Raw genomic sequence first — 20,815 nt, 5'->3', positions numbered from 1 at the left:
TTGAATTTCTCCCCAGAGAATGGGTTTTCTTTCTGTGGTATAGTCAGGCTGCAAATTTTCCAAACTTTTATGCTCTGCTTCCCTTATGAAACCAAATGTTTTTAACAGCACCCAAGTCACCTCTTGAATGCTTTGCTGCTTAGAAATTTCTTTTGCCAGATGCCCTAAATCGTCTTTCTCAAGTTCAAAGTTCCACAGATCTCTAGGGCAGGGGTAAAATGCTGCCAGTCTCTTTGCTAAAATAGAAGAAGAGTCATCTTTACTCCAGTTCCCAATAAGTTCCTCATCTCCATCTGAGACCACCTAGGCCTGGACTTTATTGTCCATGTCGCTGTCAGCATTTTGGGCAAAGCCATTCGACAAGTTTCTAGGAAGTTCCAAACTTTCCCACATTTTCTTGTCTTCTTTTGAGCCCTCCAAACTGTTCCAACCTCTGCCTGTTACCCAGTTCCAAAGTCGCTTCCACATTTTCAGGTATCTTTTCAGCAACGCCCCACTCTACTGGTACCAACTTATTGTGTTAGTCCATTTTCATGCTTCTGATAAAGACATACCTGAGACTGGGCATTTTACAAAAGAAAGAGGGTTAATGGGACTTACAGTTCCACATGACTGGGGATGCCTCAGAATCATGGCGGAAGGCAAAAGGCACTTCTTACGTGGCAGCAGCAAGAGAAAAATGAGGAAGAAGCAAAAGCAGAAACCCCTGATAAACCCATCGGATCTCATGAGACTTAATTCACTATCACGAGAATAGCACAGGAAAGACTGGCCCTCATGATTCAATTACGTCTCCCTGGGTCCCTCCCACAACACATGGGAATTCTGGGAGATACAATTCATGTTGAGATTTGGGTGGGGACACAGCCAAACCATATCAGATACCAAGGCACAACTGTATATGTAATTTTTGTCATAATTGAGATAAACGGCATTTCTCCTTAGTTGATAGATTCTTTTCCATTTATCTGGCTTATGAGTTTAAGAAAGAACTCTGATTTTATACCTTTATGAATTGTTTAAATATAGTGACAGGTCTTTTGAAAAGTTCTGTGGGAGTTGATAGTAATTTTTATGCCAAGAGATAAAAACAAGGCATTTGCCATATGTCTGTTTCAAAGAGTTATACTTACTTTGAAAAGATGGTGTGATTGTGTGCATCCAAATTGTGAATCCTTTTGCTGGTAAGACAGTTTCAAAGATGACACCTAGTAAATGTGGTATCTCCTTTTTTTTTCTATTAAAGTGATGGAACTAAATGGAAAATGATTGAGAATATAGTGGGTTCCTTGGAACAAGGTATATCGTTTCCAAGTAGTTGAGGGTCCCATGAAGTATTTCAGTTTATGTCTTTTGTGCTGTTAAAACTGCCTGGCTTAGAAGTAAATTAGATTGATACCAGAAGGACCCTTCAGAAGCTCAGCATTTTATTTCTTTTCATGTGTTTTCTTTGTTTTATTCTAGAACCTAGAAATTGTTTTATTAACTTTTCAGAATTACAGTTTACTGAAATATGCTTTATAAACAGAAATTGAATAATAGTACTCTAGTTCTAACTTAGTCACTTCTAAATTGAACCAAATGTTACTTGAGTTACCTTAGACTCAAGGGTGTTTGTGGGGGCTGTCAGGGGAGGTAGAGAAGAGGGTATGAGAGGAAAAAGGGAGGGAGGAGAGAACGAAAATGAACAAGAACATATGTGTGTCTCTCTGTTTAGCCTAATACTAATGGAGTTAGCTGGGATCGTCAATTATGGTTGTGATTTTTAAAGGTGATGGTTGGTGTAATAGGAAAGTTAGCCCTAGATATTCAACAGCTTTCTTGTTGCTTCTAATTGGGATGGACAGTAAGCTGGTAGTCCCTCACCTGGCAGTAAATTGTGTCCTTTAACCATAAACAAATTGATCTGACATCTGGTATTTACTGAAATAACCAGAGTTGCTCATTCAGAAAATGTAACCAAAGTTACATTTCTAACATTAATTTTCTGCCAAGTATGTTGTACATAGAAGTTCACCTTGCAAACAGCTGAGTAACTTATTTAATATAAAAATTGTTTTAGTTTTAGAAATCTTGACCTCTCAATTGTAATTGAAAATTTGGAAATAATTCTCTGATACTTTAATCATAATGGTCCAGGTTCCTGATATTCAGAATTAAATTACCAAGTGCCAAAAGCGAGCCAAACAAAGGTGATTTGTACACTGGTCCCTCAAAAATGATGATTTTTTTGGCCAAGCGCAGTGGCTCACACCTGTAATCCCAGCACTTTGGGAGGCTGAGGTGGGCGGATTACTTGAGACCAATTCAAGACCAGCCTGGCCAACATGGTGAAACCCTGTCTCTACTAAAAATACAAAAAATTAGCCGGGCGTGGTGGCACGTGCCTGTAATCCCAGCTACTCTGATGGCTGAGGTATGAGAATTCTTTGAACCTGGGAGGCGGAGGTTGCAGTGAGCCAAGATTATGCCACTGCACTCCAGCCTAGATGACAGAGCAAGACTGTCTCAAAAAAAGAAAAAAAAATTGATGATTTTTAGTCCCTGCCTTAGTCCATTTGGACTGCTATAACAAAAATAACAAACGGAGTGGCTCATAAACAACAGAAATGTATTCCTCACAGTTTGGGAGGCTGGGAAGTCCCAAGATCAGGGCACCAGCAGATTCACTGCTGGCTTCTTGATTCATAGCTGGCTATCTTTTCCCTATGTCGTCACGTGGCAGAAGGGACAAAGGTGTTCTCTCAGGCTTCTTTTATAAGGGTACTAATAAAAGAGGGCTCCACCCTCATGACCTAATCATCTCCCAAAGACCCCATCTCCTAACACAATCACATTGGGGGGGTTGGGATTTCACATATAAATTGGTAGAAGGTTGGGGATGGGGGAAACACATATATTCAGTTCATAGCAATCACCTTTGGAAGATTTGTAGCATGTAGAGTTTTGGTTCCTTCTACCAAAGGAGCTTTTTTATATTCTCATGAGCAGAAGGACTAAATTTTATAAACTTAAGAGACTTTGTGACAGAAATGTTTGGATGCTACATTATAGAATGGCTTTTGAAGACCATTTTAAAATTTGAATAATCCCAGAATATTCAGAGTATTTGATTGGCATTAACAAATATTTTTACTTTCAGACATGTTTTCCAAAACTTTGATTTATATAAGCAAATTTTTTAAGAGTCTCTGTACTTATTAGTCTAATTCTACTCCTGCTTATTTAGGATGTTTATCCAGCCAGAGGGCCATGAAACAAAATACTGCATTTTCTGGAATAATAGGAATTAGGAAGCCAGAACAAACCCTAAGTGGTGGCAGCTTTTTAAAATGAGGCAAAAGCAGGGCAAATTTTTTTAACCTGTGAGAAAACAGGTGAAATTAGAGAACTGGCCTGGTACTGAAAAGAAACCTGCAGGAGGAGAGGGTAGAGGTGTTGATTTGACAGAAAAATGGTGGGGTTTCTCATATAACCTGTGCTAACACATAGGTTCCCTGGCCAGTCTACAAAAACCCATGTAATAGCTGAAAGAAGAGATGGTTTCGTTATTTTAAAAATGTAGGCAACAAGATCACTGCACACAAGTGCAATAGTAATTGAATAAAACAGGAGTCCTGCACCGAGTAAGAAATATCTTCCTCAAGGTTCTATCAACCCCCAAAAGATCACACCAGCAATCGATCCAAACCAAGAAGAAATCTTTGAATTCCAGATAAAGAATTCAGAGGGCTGATTATTAAGCTATTCAAGGAGATACCAAAGAAAGGTGAAAATCAACTAAAAGAAATTCTTCCTCAAGGTTTCCCCTCTTCTATAGCCAGATGCCCTTCGTCTGCCATCTTTTATCACCATGCTTCTCGAAAAAGAACCCTCCTGCAGTAAGCTTTCTTGTTTTCTCCTCAGATTCTTTCCCTCATCTTGCCTTTAGATTACCTGATGGCTATGTGCCTAGGTAATGATCTTTTTGCAAAGAATTACCCAGGTGTTCTTTGAACTTCTTGTATTTGGATGCCTAAATCTCTAGCAAGGCCAAGGAAGTTTTCCTCAGTTATTCCCTCAAATAAGTTTTCCAGACTTGTAGATTTCTCTTCTTCCTCAGGGACACCAGTTATTTTGTAGGTTTTCCATTCAACATAATCCCAAATTTCTTAGAAGCTTTGTTTATTTTGTTTTATTCTTTTTTCTTCGTCTTTTTCTGATCGGATTAATTCAAAAGCCTTGTCTTCCAGCTCTGAAGTTCTTTCTTCTACTTGTTGTAGTCTGTTGTTGAACCTTTCCACTGCATTTTGTATTTATCTAAGTGTGTCTTTCATTTCCAGAAATTGTGGTTGCTTTTTCTTTATGATATCTATTTCTCTGGAGAATTTTGCATCCATATCCTTTTTTTTTTTTTCTAATTTCTTTTAGTTGATTTTCACCTTTCTTTAGTATTCCTTGAATAGCTTAATAATCAACCTCCTTAATTCTTTATCTGGCAATTCAGAGATTTCTTCTTTGTTTGGATCTATTGCTGGTGTGATCTTTTGGGGTGTTATGGAACCCTCTTTTGTCATATCACCAGAATTACTTTTCTGGTTCCTTCTCATTTGGGTAGACTAATTGAGAGGTCTGAAACTCTTGGCCGATAGGGCGATCCTTTGATTTGGCACTGTCCCCCTTCCCCAAGGGATGGGGCTTCCTGAAGCTGGACTGCAGTGATTGTTATTGCTCTTCTGAGTCTAGCCGCCTGGTAGGGCTACCAGGCTCCAGGCTAGTGCTGGGGGATGTCTGCAAAGAATCCAGTGATGTAATCCATCTTTAGGTCTCCCAGCCATGGATACCAGCACCTGCTCTGGGAGAGGTGGCAGAGAAGTAAAGTAGACTCTGTAAGAGTCCTTGGTTGTAGGTATGTTTAGTGTGCTAGCTTTCTTGAATGCTGGTTATGCTAGCAATGAAGTTGTCACTTGGACACCCTCAGGACCTCTGGTTAGCCAGGATGTTGCAGACAGTGGAATTAGGTATTGTCTTCTTCTTGGGATCAGGGTTATTCTGTCCTGGGTTGCTGTAGTGGCCTGAGTTGGTTGGCCTCCAGCCAGGAAGTGGCACTTTCAGGACAGCGTCAGCTTTGGTACTAGTAGGTGGCTCTAAGCCTTGTGCTGAGATGGCCAGGGTAAGTATTTTGATTTCTCCAGTGATGGGTGGGGCCATAAAGCTCCCAAGAGTTTCTGTGTTTATGTTTGGCTACCAGGGTGGGTAGGGAAATACCGTCAGGTGGGTTTGGTTTAGGTGGGTCTGGGCTCAGACTCTCCTTGGGTGGGGCTTGCCACAGCCACTGTAGGGGGCAGGTGGTGGTTCTCAGGCCAATGGGATTATGCTCCAGAGGGGATCTTCGCTGCATCTACTGTGTTATATAGTTTGCCAGGGAAATGGCAGATAGTAGTGAGAGGCTTCACCCAGCTCTCAGGCAGTTGGCGAAGCCAGTCTCACTCCTGTAATGCCCTGCTCAAACCTTGCCACAGGCCATGAGCTACCCTGCTACGGCTTTTGGAGCTCACCCCTCCCCATCTGCCCACTGGGTCGGTGGGGGCTCCTGTGTTCTGCCCTCGCTTACTCGCTTGTATCCACAGCAGCTCCTGCTTGTCCTCCAGACTCTAAGAAAATTTGTGCCCGGTTGAAACCACTACCAATTTCAGTTGAGAGCTTCCTTTGCCCCATGACCCCTCCCCAGTAAATCTAGCTGCCTTCCCTGAGGGCCCCTGTGAGATATAGTCACAGATGGCTTCCTGGGGCTCAAGCTGGAGACTGAGATTGCTTTCAAGGAACTTCCCACTACTACTTGTACTTTTTTATTTCTCATGACTTCCTAAACCCATTTCAGCCCTAGGGAAGGTTAAATCCTTCTCCTGTCATCTGGATTTTCAGATTCCCCAGTAGGGATGTGTGTTCCAAGGTAGGTTTTCCCCCCTCACACTTTGAGAACTCATAGGTTTTTACCTGCTTTGAGGAATTTGCAGTGGCGTGCCCACTTCTTTCAAAGGATCTGTGAACTCTTTCAGTTTTGCCGGTACGTTCCCGCAGTGTCTTGAAGCAAAAGATCACAGTGTGAGTCTTTTCACGCTGTTTTGTTCATGCATATGGGAGCTACATGTTAGCCCTGTCTCCCATCCACCGTCTTCCAACTAGTGCATTTCTTTCCATTGCTTTTCTTCCTTAGTAGCTTTGCTAAAGGTTTTGTTAAACACGTGTTTCTTAGGTCAACATTAGTGATTTTTCTAAGTGGAAAATAATTACCACTATTTCCACTTAGAAGACAGACCGTTACAGAATAATACACTGATATTTCTGAATATCGTGGACATCTTTTTTAAAACTGTAATAGAGTGAGAATTCTCTTAGAATAGGTATTGGTTTACAGTATGGGCCAGAAGGACTGTGAATGGTTATCTCCATTTAAAGCCTGCTGTAAAAGTTCGGTGTTAGGCCGGGCATCGTGGCTCATGTCTCTCTCTAATCCCAGCACTTGAGAGGCCAAGGCAGGCGGATCGCTTGAGCCCAGGAATTTGAAACCAGCCTGGGCAACATAAGGATACCCTGTCTCTCCAAAAACTACAAAAAAATTAGCCAGGCATGGTGGCACATGCCTGCATTCCCAGCTACTCAGGAGGCTGAGGTGAAAGGATGGCTTGAGCCCAGGAGGCAGAACTTGCAGTGAGCCAAGATTATACCACTACACTCCAGCCTGGGCAATAAAGCAAGACTTTGTCACACACACACACACACACACACACACACACACACATACCAATTTTATACTGGTATCTTGTACATACATGTGCTGATTATTGTGTCTTATGTCACATTTCTCTCTTCCCTGCCCCACAACTCTATAAAAAAAGCTAGAACTAGTTATCATTATGTCTTTTTCGGAAAACCAGTTGATGGAAGAATGTTCAAAATATACCTGTCACAGTAATTTAGGATCTTCACTTAGTGACCGTTTTACTTTCAGATTTGGGGGTTTTACTCAATGTTAGAACCTTGTGTAGGAAAGAACAGTTTGTAAAATAAATGACTTATATTGATGTTATTTAAATATAACTTGTTCTTCTCTATTACATAAAATTATGTCCATGTTAGGAAGGGATTAAAAAATCAGTATTTTTGCCCCCAGGAGAAAATGTGTCTCAGCTGGGTCTACAAAGGGCTGAAAGGATGTCGGAGTATGAGAGCTCTTAAAGACTATCCTGATGTTGTTAGTAAATTGCTGTCTACAAGAGAGATGCACGTACGGCTAGAATTTTTTAACCTGTGACTGGCATTATTGGTGAAGTTAAATGCAGGCTGTCTATAATCTTGTAGGTATTGACCCCTGTGATTCAACTCATGTAATTGCTGTTAGCATGTGTCAGCAATTCTTTTTCTTTTCCTTTCTTTTTGAAATGGTGTCACTCTGTTACCCAGGCTGGCCTCGAACTCTTGGGCTCAACCATTCCTCCCACCTCAGCCTCCCAAGCAGCTGGGACTATAGGCATGTGCCACCATACCTGGCTTGTCGGCAATTGTTGACAATTGATAAAAACTTTTTTATGTCGTAGAAACAGTATTTCTCTTCCCACAGAAATCTTTTTGATTTTAACAAAATTGAAGCCTATTGGTACAAGATAAACCACAGAAAGTACAACCTACCTTTATAATGTATTTGTAATATATATATAGCACTTTGAGCTTAATGAGATATTGAATAAAATATATTTGTGTCTTTAACACAATGCCTGGTAAGCTAGAACATGTTAGAGAGAAACAGATACTCACTAAAGTTAAGCCAAAAAAAGGTACTTATTCTAAGGATATTAGGTTGTTTCCTGGACCCCAAGGGCAGGCAGGCATCAGGGCCACTATTCATGGTTGTGTGGGTTAGCCTTTGCACAACTTTAAGCAGTAGTATAGCCAGGCCTTAGAAACAATCTAGAATGAGAAACTAAACCACTGTTAGGCTAGTCCCTCTGTTTCTTCTCTGCTTCTGGCTGTTTGTGTGCTTTATTCTTCACTCTGGAGACTGGCACTCTCCGTTTCCTAGTCCGTGAATACACACGCAAGACAGCTCAGCTACAGTATGTTGATTCGATTCAAGGAAGCTCTGAGTCTGAATTTCAAACATCCAGGAAGGAAATCTGGTCCTGCTTGGGTCTGGTGTGTACCCCTGGACTATCGAATGAGGCAGGGCAATGGAACCATGTTATATAAGCCTGGCTGTTCCTACTATTACCATATATGGAATTAGAGGGTTGCAGAAATAGTCCCAAAGCTGGGGAAGGGCTTGGCAAACATTGGTGTATGTTTTACTTGAGCATATAGTAAATATTTAATAAGCATTGTTAATTTTATTTCCTCTTTTTCTTACAAAGTATTATGCCACAAAGTACAGGTTTCAAGAACATGTTTTAGCAAATAGATATTAATAGGTCTTGTAAATTCCATACATATTTATTGCAAGATAACATAGGACCTTTATTAGATAATCAGAATATGTAGGATTTTATGATATGTTACATGAAATGCTGCTGCTTTTTCTTAGTAGAACATGTTCTAACTAGGGTAGGAGTTTTCTGTTAAATCTCACTTGGTATCATCAGGATGGTTTTAATTTCTTTTTTTCTTTCTTTTCTTTTTTTCTTTTTTTTTTCTTTTTTTTTTTTGAGATGGGGTTTCACTCTGTTGTCCAGGCTGGAGTACAGTGGTAGGAGTACAGTGGTGTGATCATAACTCACTGCAGCCTCAAACTCCTCCTGGACTCAAGCTATCCTCCCACCTCAGCCTCACAAGTAGTTGGGACTTCAGGCACATGCCACCACACCCAACTAAATTTGTGTGTGTGGAGACAAGGCCTTGCTATATTGGCCAGGCTGGTCTCAAACCACACCCCCCCGACCTCAGCTTCCTAAAGCTCTGACATTAAACCATGAGCAGCCTTAATTTCTTGATGTTCCTCCATCTCTTTGCTCTAACAGTGCTACTGTGGCCCAGAATGATAGCCTCTCTCAAGTCATCCCACATGTCCCACCCCAGCTCCTAGACTGTTTGTTCAAATTCTTCTCATGCTTTAAGACATAACCTAAATGTCATACCCTTACAGGAAGGCTTTCCCAGACCACTCACCCAGAGGCAGTGTTTGCCTCTCCTGAATTCCTATTGTACCTTATCCATACATGTCTTGTGGCACAATAAGCTTCAGTCTTAGAGTATAGCTTAGATACTTTCTAAAATCTTGGTAACCAATATTTAGATATTGGTCTCAAAAGATAGGGTCTTTGTGGTCTGAACAACCTCAGGACCTTGGAGTTTATATGGGTTATATCACCACAGATTTGGACTTGCAGGGTTTGGCCTGAAACTTCCAGACAAATTCCATGGATGTAACCAGATGACTATTCAAAGGGGAGAAGTGCCATGACCCCATTTATTACCTCCCTCATCACAGGAATCTTGACTGTGAGGGATCAGGTTTTCTTTGTTTTCTGAAAGAAACACAGAAAGCAAACTTTTACCAGCTATAAAGATTTTGAGTGAGAAGTTCTATAGATGTTAACTTTTCCTTAATTGTAGCTTATCTTTTGGATAAGGGTGCTCCTTTGAGCATCCAGATTTTTATAGAACTTAGAAACAGCCAGTTGGCTTCCCGTAGGAAAGGAAAAGCTATTACTGATCATTGTTGGAATTGATCAAGGATCTCTTCCATAATCTGTATTTGTATTAATATCACAGATACTTGCTCTCTACGTTCACCCCCTGTGCTCTTTTTAAATAAAGATATTCTGATCAGCAATTTAAAGGACAGTATTATATTGTTCCGTGTTCATTTTTTCTTCTATTTTTATTTGGATAAATGGCTGTAAGAAATAGAAGTTTTCTTTCTGCTATTCCTTTTCCCCTTCCTTCTTTCATTTATATCTAAATATATTTCTTTAGTCTCCTGCATAGAGGGAACTTTTCGATGGGATGAAAGTTACAACTTTGTGAAAAAGTAGGTATCTACTATGATCTGTGTAATTTCTGCTTTTTGGAAATAATTATTTCTAGTGGGTTTGAATGGGTTGTTTTCCGCTTATTAAATGTTGACATTTAAGTCACCATCTTTGTCTCTTCTAATAAGACAGGTTTTTAAAAATCAAATAACTGTAAAATTGTTTTAGTTTTGGAATCTTGAACCTATAAAAATAATCTTTGAATAATATAACACAGTCTGAAAATTCTAATGTCTTGCATTGATGTCCATTTCATAATATGTTTGCCTTGTTTCCACAGCCAGATAATTTATTCACAGCAGACTGGTTTTTTAAAAAATTTCCTTTTGCAGTCCCATTGTTTACTAGTAGTGCTAAGTTGTACTAATAACAGTAATAATAAGTACTGAGCCTTTTCATAGCCTCCCTATCTGAGATAGCTATTATTCCATTTCATAAATGAAGTTCAGAGAGGTTAACATTTGCCTAAAGTCATAGGTAAGCATTCTTGTAGACATCATGATATCTTACCGTGAGTATTTCAGTTTGAAACTTCTGAAAATAAGAACATTTTACATACCCACAATAACAATTACAAGACAAAAAAGCTAATAATTCCCTAATTTCACCTCATTTTCAGCCATTTTAAAATGTCCTATAAATGTTTTGTTCTAAAAAAAAAAAAAAAAAAACTAGGATATGATCAGGATTCATATGTTACCTGCTGGGCGCAGTGGCTCACACCTGTTATCCCAGCACATTAGGAAGCCAAGGCGGGTGGATCATTCAAGGTCAGGACTTCGAGACCAGTCTGGCCAACAGGGTGAAACCCCATCTCTACTAAAAATACAAAAAATTAGCCAGGCATGGTGGCGCATGCCTGTAACCCCAGCTACTTGGGAGGCTGAGGTGGGAGAATCACTTGAACTTGGGAGGCGGAGGTTGCAGTGAGCCAAGATCATGCCACTGCACTGCAGCCTGGCAATGAGACTCTGTCTTTAAAAAAAAAAAAAAAAAGTTACCTTGAATTATTACATCTTGTGTTTTTTAAAATCTAAAATACATAATCCCTTTACCTTTTGGGAGGGGTGGGGTGTACTAATTGTTCTTATCTGATCATTCCTTCTGCATTTGTTAAATGGCTTCTTTTTAGCAGGAGTGGAGGTAAAGTAAAACTTCCCTTCAACTGGGTGCTAAATAATATGTGATGAATGAATAGATTCATTTACTAGCTAATCACGAAAGCAGTACTTATATATAAATTCTACAATTAAAGTACAGTCAGCCCTCTGTATCCATGGATTTATATCCCCAGATTCAGTCAACTGTGGATTGAAACCCAACCGTGGATGGTGAAAGATCAGATTTTCTTTGTTTTCTGAAAGAGAACTAAAACTACTAAATTTGTAAATGGTGGCAAACTTTCACCATCTATAAAGATTTTGAGTGAAAACTTCTGTAGATGTTAACTTTTCCTTAATTGTGGGTTATCTTTTGGAATAGGGAAGCACCCAGATTCACATCTCAGGATTCAGCCAACTATGGATTGAAACCCAGTTGTGGATTAGGACTGTGAGGACTGTGATGGATACAGAGGGCTGATTGTACTGCCTCATTTTGTATAAGGCCTCATTATATGCCTCATTGCATATGTATCTGAACATACACCAATTTTGTTATCCTCAAGTGGGGTCCTGGAACCCTTGTGGATATGGAGGGCCGACTGTTAAAGCTATGTTGAAAGAAAAAAAACTTTCAAGAAAAAGGCTGTTCAAGACTAAATGTAATGATGCCCAGCTTTGCAGTAAACAATATGTAGTCACAATATCGTAAACATTATATGCTGATTTTTAGTTTTGGAAGCAATCAACCTTGTAGCTTCACTATAGTTACAAAAGGAATGTAATAGTTGCCAACTTTGATAGTAGAGTTTAGAAGGTAGAAGTATAAGGAGGAGAGAAGGAGGGAAGAATATAAAGTTCTGTTATCAGATAGATATTGTCTGTAGTTGATAAATAAGAAATATAGGAGTATAACTGTATTGATGATAGTTACAAAGAAGTTATGTAGAAGAACTAAAAACAGTGCTATTATTCCTATAATTTGGGGGAAAGATGAGTAGCCTCCTTGTCTGTAACAGTAGGAAGTCAACTTTTGTCTAAAAGTTAGTGTATTATATTTAGACAACACTGTCTAAAATTTGGTATATTAAGAAATGACTATGCATATTATCTGGAGAAAAAAAGGTAACCCTCAAAATGACTAAAATCAAAGAGTTTAAAAGCAATTGCTATGGTGTGAGGATAGGGTAATGGGGACTTGAGGAGACAGGACTATTGCTCTTACATTATTTTTCTATATTGGATTTTTTAACCACATGCAAATATTTGATAATTACAAGTTCTGATTCTTTTTAATAGCAATAAAACTTGAGTTACATTTTTTTTCTTTCAGACACACTGTTTTTGCTTCTTATGTCTGGTTTCATTCTGTATATACAGCCCAGTAATTCCAGTTATGTGTAGGTCAGAATCAGTATGCATTTGATTGACATAAGTTGAATGAAAAAAACCATATATATTGCTTTTCTTCCTTATTGACTTAAGGGTCATCTAAATTCATACCAAGTTGTCTTTTATTAAATTAGGTAAATTGGAAAACTAAAGGTTATCTGAATTAGTGATTTGCATATTTAAGCATCTTAGGACAAAAATTGGCATATTTAAGGTTTTGTTTTTGCTTTACTTTGTTTTAGTAGCTTTATTTTGAGGTGTAATTTAAACAATAAAATTTACTAAGGGTACAGTGAATTTTTGTAATTGTATACAATCATGTAACCTATACCTTAGTCAAGATAGAGAATGATTTTATCACCTCATCCATTACAGATGTTCCTCAACTTACATTGGGGTTACATCCAGATAAACCCATTGTTGTAAATTGAAAATAGTGTGTTTTTTACTTAACAATATTTTCAATTTATGGGCTTATCCGGATGTATCCCCTGTAATAAATTGAGGAGCACACTGAAAGTGTATTGCTTTCCCACGTCGTAAAGTCAAAAAATCGTAAGTCTAACCCTCATAAGTCAGGGACCATCTGCTACTTGTGTTAAGAGTTCACCTCATCATTTGACCAGTTCTTGGCTCTTACCAATGATGCTCTGTGAATATTGGCATGCAAATCTGTGTGTGGACATGTTTTCATTTCTCTTTGGTAAATATCTAAAAGTAGGATTGCTGGGTCATATGGTGAGTGTATGTTTAACTTGAAAACACCAAACTGCTTTCCAAAGTAGCTGTACCATTTTATATTTCCGCCAGCAACATCGGAGAGTTTCAGTTGCTTCACATCCTCAGCAACACTTGGTATTGTCCACCTTTAATTTAGTCATTCTGGTAGGTATGTAATATCTCATGGTTTGAATTTGTATTTTCCTAATGACTAATTGAACATCTTTTAATATGCTTGTTGGCCATTCATGTATCTTCTTTTGTGAAGTATCTATTCAAATATTTTGCCCACTTTTTATTGGGCTTTTTCTTATTTAGTTGTAAGAGTTATATATTCATGGATCAAGGTCCTTTCTCAGATGAATGTTTTTCCAATATTTTCTCCTAATCGGTGGCTTATCATTTCATTTTCTTAACTGTCTTTCAGAGAGCAAAAGTCATTAATTTTATGAAATCCATTTTATAACTTTTTTCTTAGATTTATACTGTTTGTGTCCTGTTTAAGAAATCTTTGCCCAACTCAGTGTCATAAAGATTTTCTCCTATATTTTCATCTATAAATTTAATAGTTGGCCAGGTGCGGTGGCTGAAGCCTGTAATCCCAGCACTTTGGGAGGCTGAGACGGGCAGATCACGAGGTCAGGAGATCAAGACCATCCTGGCTAACACGGTGAAACCCCGTCTCTATTAAAAAATATACAAAAAACTAGCCAGGCAAGGTGGCGGGCACCTGTAGTCCCAGTTACTCAGGAGGCTGAGGCAGGAGAATGGCGTAAACCCGGGAGGCAGAGCTTGCAGTGAGCTGAAATCCGGCCACTGCACTCCAGCCTGGGCGACAGAGCCAGACTCCGTCTCAGAAAAAAAAAAAATTTAATCGTTTTAGTCCTTAAGTTTAGGTTCATTTTCCTTTTCTCATAAATTTTTATATAGTGTGTGAGTTGAGGTTCACTTTTTTCCCTATTCAGACGTCCACTTGTCTCATACTTTTTTCCCTATTAATTAATCTAGCACCTGTGTCAAACATAAATTGACCATATAAGTGTTGTTCTGTTTGTGGACTATCATTCCATTATTTCATGTGTCTGTCAGTAGACCAATACCATGCTGTCTTGATTTATCTAACATATAGCAAGCCTTGAAATCAGGTAGTGTAAGACCTCCAACCTTGTTATATTTAAGGAGTGTTTTGGCTGTTCTTGGTCCATTTCTTCTCTAAACGCCTGCAAGGATTTTGACTGGGATTGTGTTGAATCTGTAGATAAATTTGGGAAGAACTGGCATCTTTACAATAATGAATCTTATATGTGAACCATGGTATCTTCTCCATTTATTTAAGTCTTCTTTAATTTCCCTTAAAATTCTCATGATAATGCAGTATATTGTAATTTGCAGCATATAGGTCTTACACATCTTTCATTAAACTTAATCTTAAATATTTTTAATACTATTGTAATAGATTGGGGTTTTTTTAATTTTTCTATTTATAATTCCATTTATTCTATAATTTATAATTGTAATTGTAATAATTTTCTGATATATAGACACTCATTTGACTTTCGAATATTGACCTTGTAGTCTGTGACTTAATTTCACTTAATAGCTCTAATAGTTGTTTTGTAGATATCTTGGAATTTTCTATGTATAGGATCATAGTATCTGCAAATAAAGACAGTTTTTTCCTGCCTTCTGATCTTTACACTTTCCTTTTTTTTATTACACTGATTTTAACTTCTAGTACAGTGTTGAAGTGGTAAGAGCAAAAATCCTTGCCTTGTTACTGATCTGAGTTATAAAACAAAATCTTTCATCTTTGAGTTTTGTGTTATTTGTAGATTTTTGTAGATGTCTAATAAGGTTTAGGAAGTTCTCTTATAATTCTAGTTTGTTGAGGGCTTTTACCATTAATGAATATTGGATTTTGTTAATTTTTTTGCAGTTATTGAAATATGGCTTTCTCCATTGTTTTGTTAATATGATAAATTACATTGATTCACCTCGTTACGATTATTATCTTTTTTAATATATTGCTGGGTTGAATTTCCTAAAATTTTGTTAAATTTTGTATCTTTTTGAACATTAGAGAGATTAGTCTGTACTTCTATTTTCTTGTTTTATGTTTGCCTTGTTTTATTTTTTTCTTTCAGAATTCACCAATGAAGCAACCTAGCTCCCAACTGGGAGAGGGAGGTTTTTGTGTGTTGGGAAGCAAGGCTTATAATTATTAATTTAATGTATATAATTGATATAATCATGTATACTTGAAAAAAATGTACTTTGCCATTGTTGAGTGTAATGTTCTATAAGTGTCAGTTAAATCAAGGTTGATGATGTTGAGGTTGCCTGTGCCTCCACTTATTTTTTCTGGTTATATTGGTTGCTGAGAGAGGGATGAAGAAAGCAAGTTATACCTCTAGCAGCAGCTTTAGTAAAGTTACATTGCAAAGAGATAACGCTTGTAAGGATAGGAGGAATTTGTTACCATGTTTTATGGTCTGCCACTGAGTTCATTTTACTGTTCTCTGTACTTTTGTATATATTGGAAATTTTCTGTAATAAAATCTTAAAAACCAAACCCTCTCAGGTGATATTATATTCCAGGGAATGCATGTTGAAGCCACAGCATGCTTCACCGTATACAGGAAAAATATTTAGGATTTCTATTTATGTTTTTTTTTACATTGTTATTTTTAAAGTTCTATTTTGGCATATGTTTTGTAGGGCAAGGCATATCCAATAGTCATAAATAATTTTAAAATATAGATGCATACATATGGGAGAGAATTATATATTATATGTTATTTTACTATTCTGGTTTTAAAACAGTAGTTTTACCCTCGTGGAAAATCGGTTTTATTCCAAAAGTTATGTATCATTGGATGGTCTTGAACCTTATCTTAAATTTTATATTAAAATAACTGTTTTATGGAATACTCATTTTAAATGCTTTGTTTTGTCAGGGTTTTAACTAAGAGGTGTTTTTATATTCTGAAACTCCTGAATCATGTCAGAACTTAAGGTGATAATTTTCATTTCAGGGAATGCTGAAATTACAATCTAAAATTAGGTCAGTGGTGTGCAGGCTTAAAAGGAAACAAAAACCAGCTTTTAACAAACAAGAAGTAAAAGAAACAGTGTCTTAATGTTCTGTTCCCTGTATATACTTGAAATTAAGAGTATTTACTAATAATCAGTAAAAATTGGGGAGAAAGTGAGGTAATGTAATATTGGCCCTAATTATTCCTACTGAAAACATTATTATTTTTTTTTTTTTCCTGCATCTGGAATGTTTACTTCAGGTGTCATTTGAATTAAGAAAACCAAAGGGAAAGATATGATTTATAGATAGAAAATAAATTAAGAAACTAAATTACACTAATACCTTACACTAGCCTCAATTCACTTCCTAACCCTATCCCCTGAATCTCCATTGTACTTTTAAAAGCAGAGTAAATCACAAAAAAAACACATTCCAAATGCAAGTGTTAATTTTTAAACTTTACAGTACTCAGACTTACACTGTTTAAGTTTTGTACCCATTTGCTATCATTAGCTTCCTGCAGTTAGAAAAACTTACATTCTAAATTTCAGCTTGGCAATCTGTATATTAGGAATGTATTTATGTTCCTGGATTTGAGAGAAAATATGTTCTTAAGGGTTTTGTTAAAAGCCTTAATTGTGTACAGCACTTTACATTGTAAGGTGATTAATTGCTGTGTCATAAGGCAGGGATTGGACAAATGTCTTGGGAGATTTAAACACAAATTACGTGTTTTGGAGGGGCTTTGTGTTTTGTAAACCTTTAGGTAATTCAGAATTTGACCACCTATCCCATTTCTTGAGCACAGTATGATTAAGATTTTCCTTAAAATGACAACTTTACAAAATTTGTTAACACCCAAATTAAAGAACAGCTTCCAGTGAGGGTTCTTTTACCAGCCAGTATCATTAGGTAGGAAAATTGAATTTCTGTCCAAGTGGGATTTATATATTAAAGCAGTACAGCCAGTGATATATTTGGATGTTAGGGTATTTGGCAAAGTCCCTCATGAGATATCCTTGAAGAATAGGACTTAAGAAATGTGGACTGCAGAATAATACAATTAGACTGATTTGTAATTGAGCACCATAAACACTAATTGAATTCTTGTCATCAGCTGGGATGTAGCACGCTGCCAGGTTTTTTTTTTTAAATCAGTTGTTTGAATGAGGACAAATAGTATGATGATGATGATGACGTTAATTCACAGATGATGTTAATCTGGTATCCACATTCCTGAAAATTGGATGGCAGGTTTATTTAGAAAACAAAATGATCTTGATGGGTTAGAACAGGACATCTCATTAACAATGTAACTTTTTTTTTTTTAATTAAAGATGGAGTCTCACTGTGTTGCCCAGGTTGGTCTTGAACTACTGGGCTCAAATGGTCCTCCCACCTGAGCCCTCCTGAGTAGCTGGGATTACAGGTGTGCACCACCATCCCCACCACATGATAACTCCTTTTTTTTTTTCTGAGGTGGAGTCTCGCTTTGTTACCCAGGCTGGAGTGCAGTGGTGCAATCTCGGCTCACTCCAACCTCCACCTCCTGGGTTCATGCCATTCTCCTGCCTCAGCCTCCCGAGTAGCTGGGACTACAGACACTGCCACCACACCTGGCTAATTTTTTGTATTTTTAGTAGAGACAGGGTTTCAATCTCCTGATTGATGTTAGCCAAGATGGTCTCAATCTCCTGACCTCGTGATCTGCCCACCTCAGCTTCCCAAGTGCTGGGATTACCTGCATGAACCACTGCGCCCGGCCGATAACTCTTATTAAAGTATAAATGTAAACTCTTTTCCTTTGCCTCTTCCCAAAAAAGAAACTTTAAGAATACACTGGCCAGGGGTGGTGGCTCACGCCTTTAATCCTAGCACTTTGGGAGGCTGAGGTGGGCGGATCACTTGAGCCCAGGAGTTTTGAGACCAGCGTGGGCAACAATGGCAAAACCCCATCTCTACACAAAAAATACAAAAATTTGCCGGGCGTAGTTGCGCACAACTGTAGTCCCAGCTGCTTGGGAGGCTGAGGTGAGAGAATCGCTTGCGCCTGGGAGGCGGAGGTTGCAGTGAGCCAAGGTTGTGCCACTGCATTCCAGCCTAGGTGACAGAGTGAAACCCTGTCTCAAAAAAAAGAAAGAAAAAAAGAAAAGGATACAGCATAAAAAATGGATTTTCCAAAGCACATATAATGAATGGCATAGATCATTTTCATTATATTTGAAAAAAGCAAGATTCAGAATTATATTCATGATTCATGTCTCAGTTTTATTGAGACGTCTCAATTTTGTGTTAAATATATATTAGAAAATATATAGAATAGTTCTAGATTATATAATTAGGAATGGTATTCTTTTTATTTTGCCTTTCTGTTTATTTCCCATTTTCTACAATGAGCATGGAGCAAGGAGTAATAATAAAACACATTGAAGATAAAGTGTTTAATTTTTTTATATGATTTAAATGTGTAGTCTAAGGATAGTTAATTTATATTGTTACAGTAAAGATTTTCTCCTTTATTTGTCTTTAATAATAGTCACCATGATACGAAAGTCAGCATCCAGCCATGGTGCTCTCTGCACAGAACAGTCTGTTACTGTTTTCTTCCTCTATTACTAGAAATCCATTGAATCTGTTTTCATTTTTTCCCCTTTATCAAAGGTTGAATTAATAAAAGGGAATTTACAAAGTGTTGGACTTACACTTCGTCTTGTCCAGTCAACTGATGGGTATGCTGGGCACGTCATCATTGAAACTGTGGCTCCAAACTCGCCCGCTGCAATTGCAGATCTTCAGCGGGGAGATCGACTTATCGCCATTGGAGGTAATTATGCTAATATGCATTATACTTTACCTTTACAGATAAACTGCAAAGTAGGTGTGAGGTTTTCCTCCCTTCCTTTTCCTTGTTTCTATAATATGCATATATTACTTTTATAATGAAAATAAAGTAATAAACTTTATTATAAATAAACATTTGAAGGAGGCCTTCAAAATACATTTAAAACATACATGCCATTTTAGTTCTAATGTATAAATCTTTAAAATACTTTATTTAGACCACTTTTATATAACCACTCTATTCCTTCCCTTCCCACCTTCTACTACTCTGTTTATTTTTTCTTGAATGTGAAAGTAAGGACAAATAAACAGTTAGGTTATCTTTCTGTATGACTACCACCATTGCTACTCTGAACCTAAAATTGGTAATATTAGCACTACTGCCCCCATCACTTAGCACTAGATAAGGAGCAGCAGAGGAACTAACATTCCTTTTCCAGGAGGGCACATCTGAACTGTCCTGTGACCCTGTGTCATCTGAATGGCCAGCCATTTGTTAGTATGTTGTTGCTCAGAATTCAGCCCAAATCACTGGTGGAAAAATGTGTTACTTTCATGCCTTCCTATTACTTGGATTGTTAACAGTAAAAACTCTCCGAAGATAGCAGATTATTTGTTTATATATAAATGTCTAAGCAGTAGGACTCATTGTACACAGCAGTGGGGGGAAAGTCCAAATCTTTTCAACCTTCGTAGTACCTGTCCCATCTATTCTAGGCTTGTTGAGAGATTTCTTGAACATATGGTTGGTCACAGTTGATCTTCTCAGGGCAATGTGATTTTTTTTTCACAGCTTAGACAATAAATAAGTTAGAACAGTTCCCAAATCAAGGTGCAGTTGTCCTTGGTTACATGTCAAAGAAACTCTGCCTTTGATTCAAATCCATCTTGACAATAAAATAATGAAAATTATTTAGTTGCATACCTGGGAGCCCAATTAAGTTAATATTTTCACATGGGAATCTCTCTGATCATGGCATAAGCAGTGCTTCTCAAACTTTCCCATGTATGCCAGTCACCCAGACCTGATGTTAAAATGTGCATTCTGAATCAGGAGACCTGTAGTGGGGCCCAAGATTCTGCATTTCTCACAAACTCCTCCCAAATGGTGATGCTCATGCATAAACACTTAGGGAGGCATAAAATAGACATCATTCATTATATTAATATTTAATATTTTGATAGGATAGAATTAATTTTTTTGGTCTTTTTTGGGGGTTGTGTTGCAATTACACAAGTAGTAAATACCTGTTATCAAAAATAAATTAATTAACCTAAGCAATATAAATGTATACAGAATGAAAAAGCAAAAGTCATCCCTTGACATCTAACATTTGTTAATAATGGTAACAATAGGCCGGGCTCGGTGGCTCACGCCTGTAATCCCAGCACTTTGAGAGGCTGAGGTGGGTGGATCACCTGAGGTCAGGAGTTCGAGACCAGCCTGGCCAACATGGTGAAACCTGTCTCTACTGAAAATACAAAAATTAGCTGGGTGTGGTGGTGGGTGCCTGTAATCCCAGCTACTCAGGAGGCTGAGGCAGGAGAATTGCTTGAACCTGGAAGGCAGAGGTTACAGTGAGCTGAGATCATACCATTGCAGCACTCCAGCCTGGGCAACAAGAGTGAAACTCCATCTCAAATAATAATAATAATAATAATAATAATATTTATTAAGATGAAGGGCAGATATAATACACATTCTTTTTTTTTTTTTTTTT

General features: G+C 37.7%; 1 protein-coding gene across 1 annotated transcript in view; it reads left to right on the top strand.

The window, feature by feature from the left end:
• PDZD8 (PDZ domain containing 8) overlaps positions 1-20,815 on the top strand; it is a 103,752-nt gene that overhangs the window by 76,948 nt on the left and 5,989 nt on the right. Inside the window, exon 4 of the mRNA XM_017871272.1 lies at positions 18,915-19,077. Within this exon, the coding sequence (XP_017726761.1) occupies positions 18,915-19,077 (163 nt within the window). The remainder of the gene's footprint in view (positions 1-18,914; positions 19,078-20,815) is intronic.

This window comes from Rhinopithecus bieti, unplaced genomic scaffold (assembly GCF_001698545.2).
Source record: "Rhinopithecus bieti isolate Rb0 unplaced genomic scaffold, ASM169854v2 scaffold_5982, whole genome shotgun sequence".
NCBI classification, from domain to species: Eukaryota; Metazoa; Chordata; class Mammalia; order Primates; family Cercopithecidae; genus Rhinopithecus; species Rhinopithecus bieti.
This window is presented reverse-complemented; position numbering and strand designations above follow the sequence as displayed.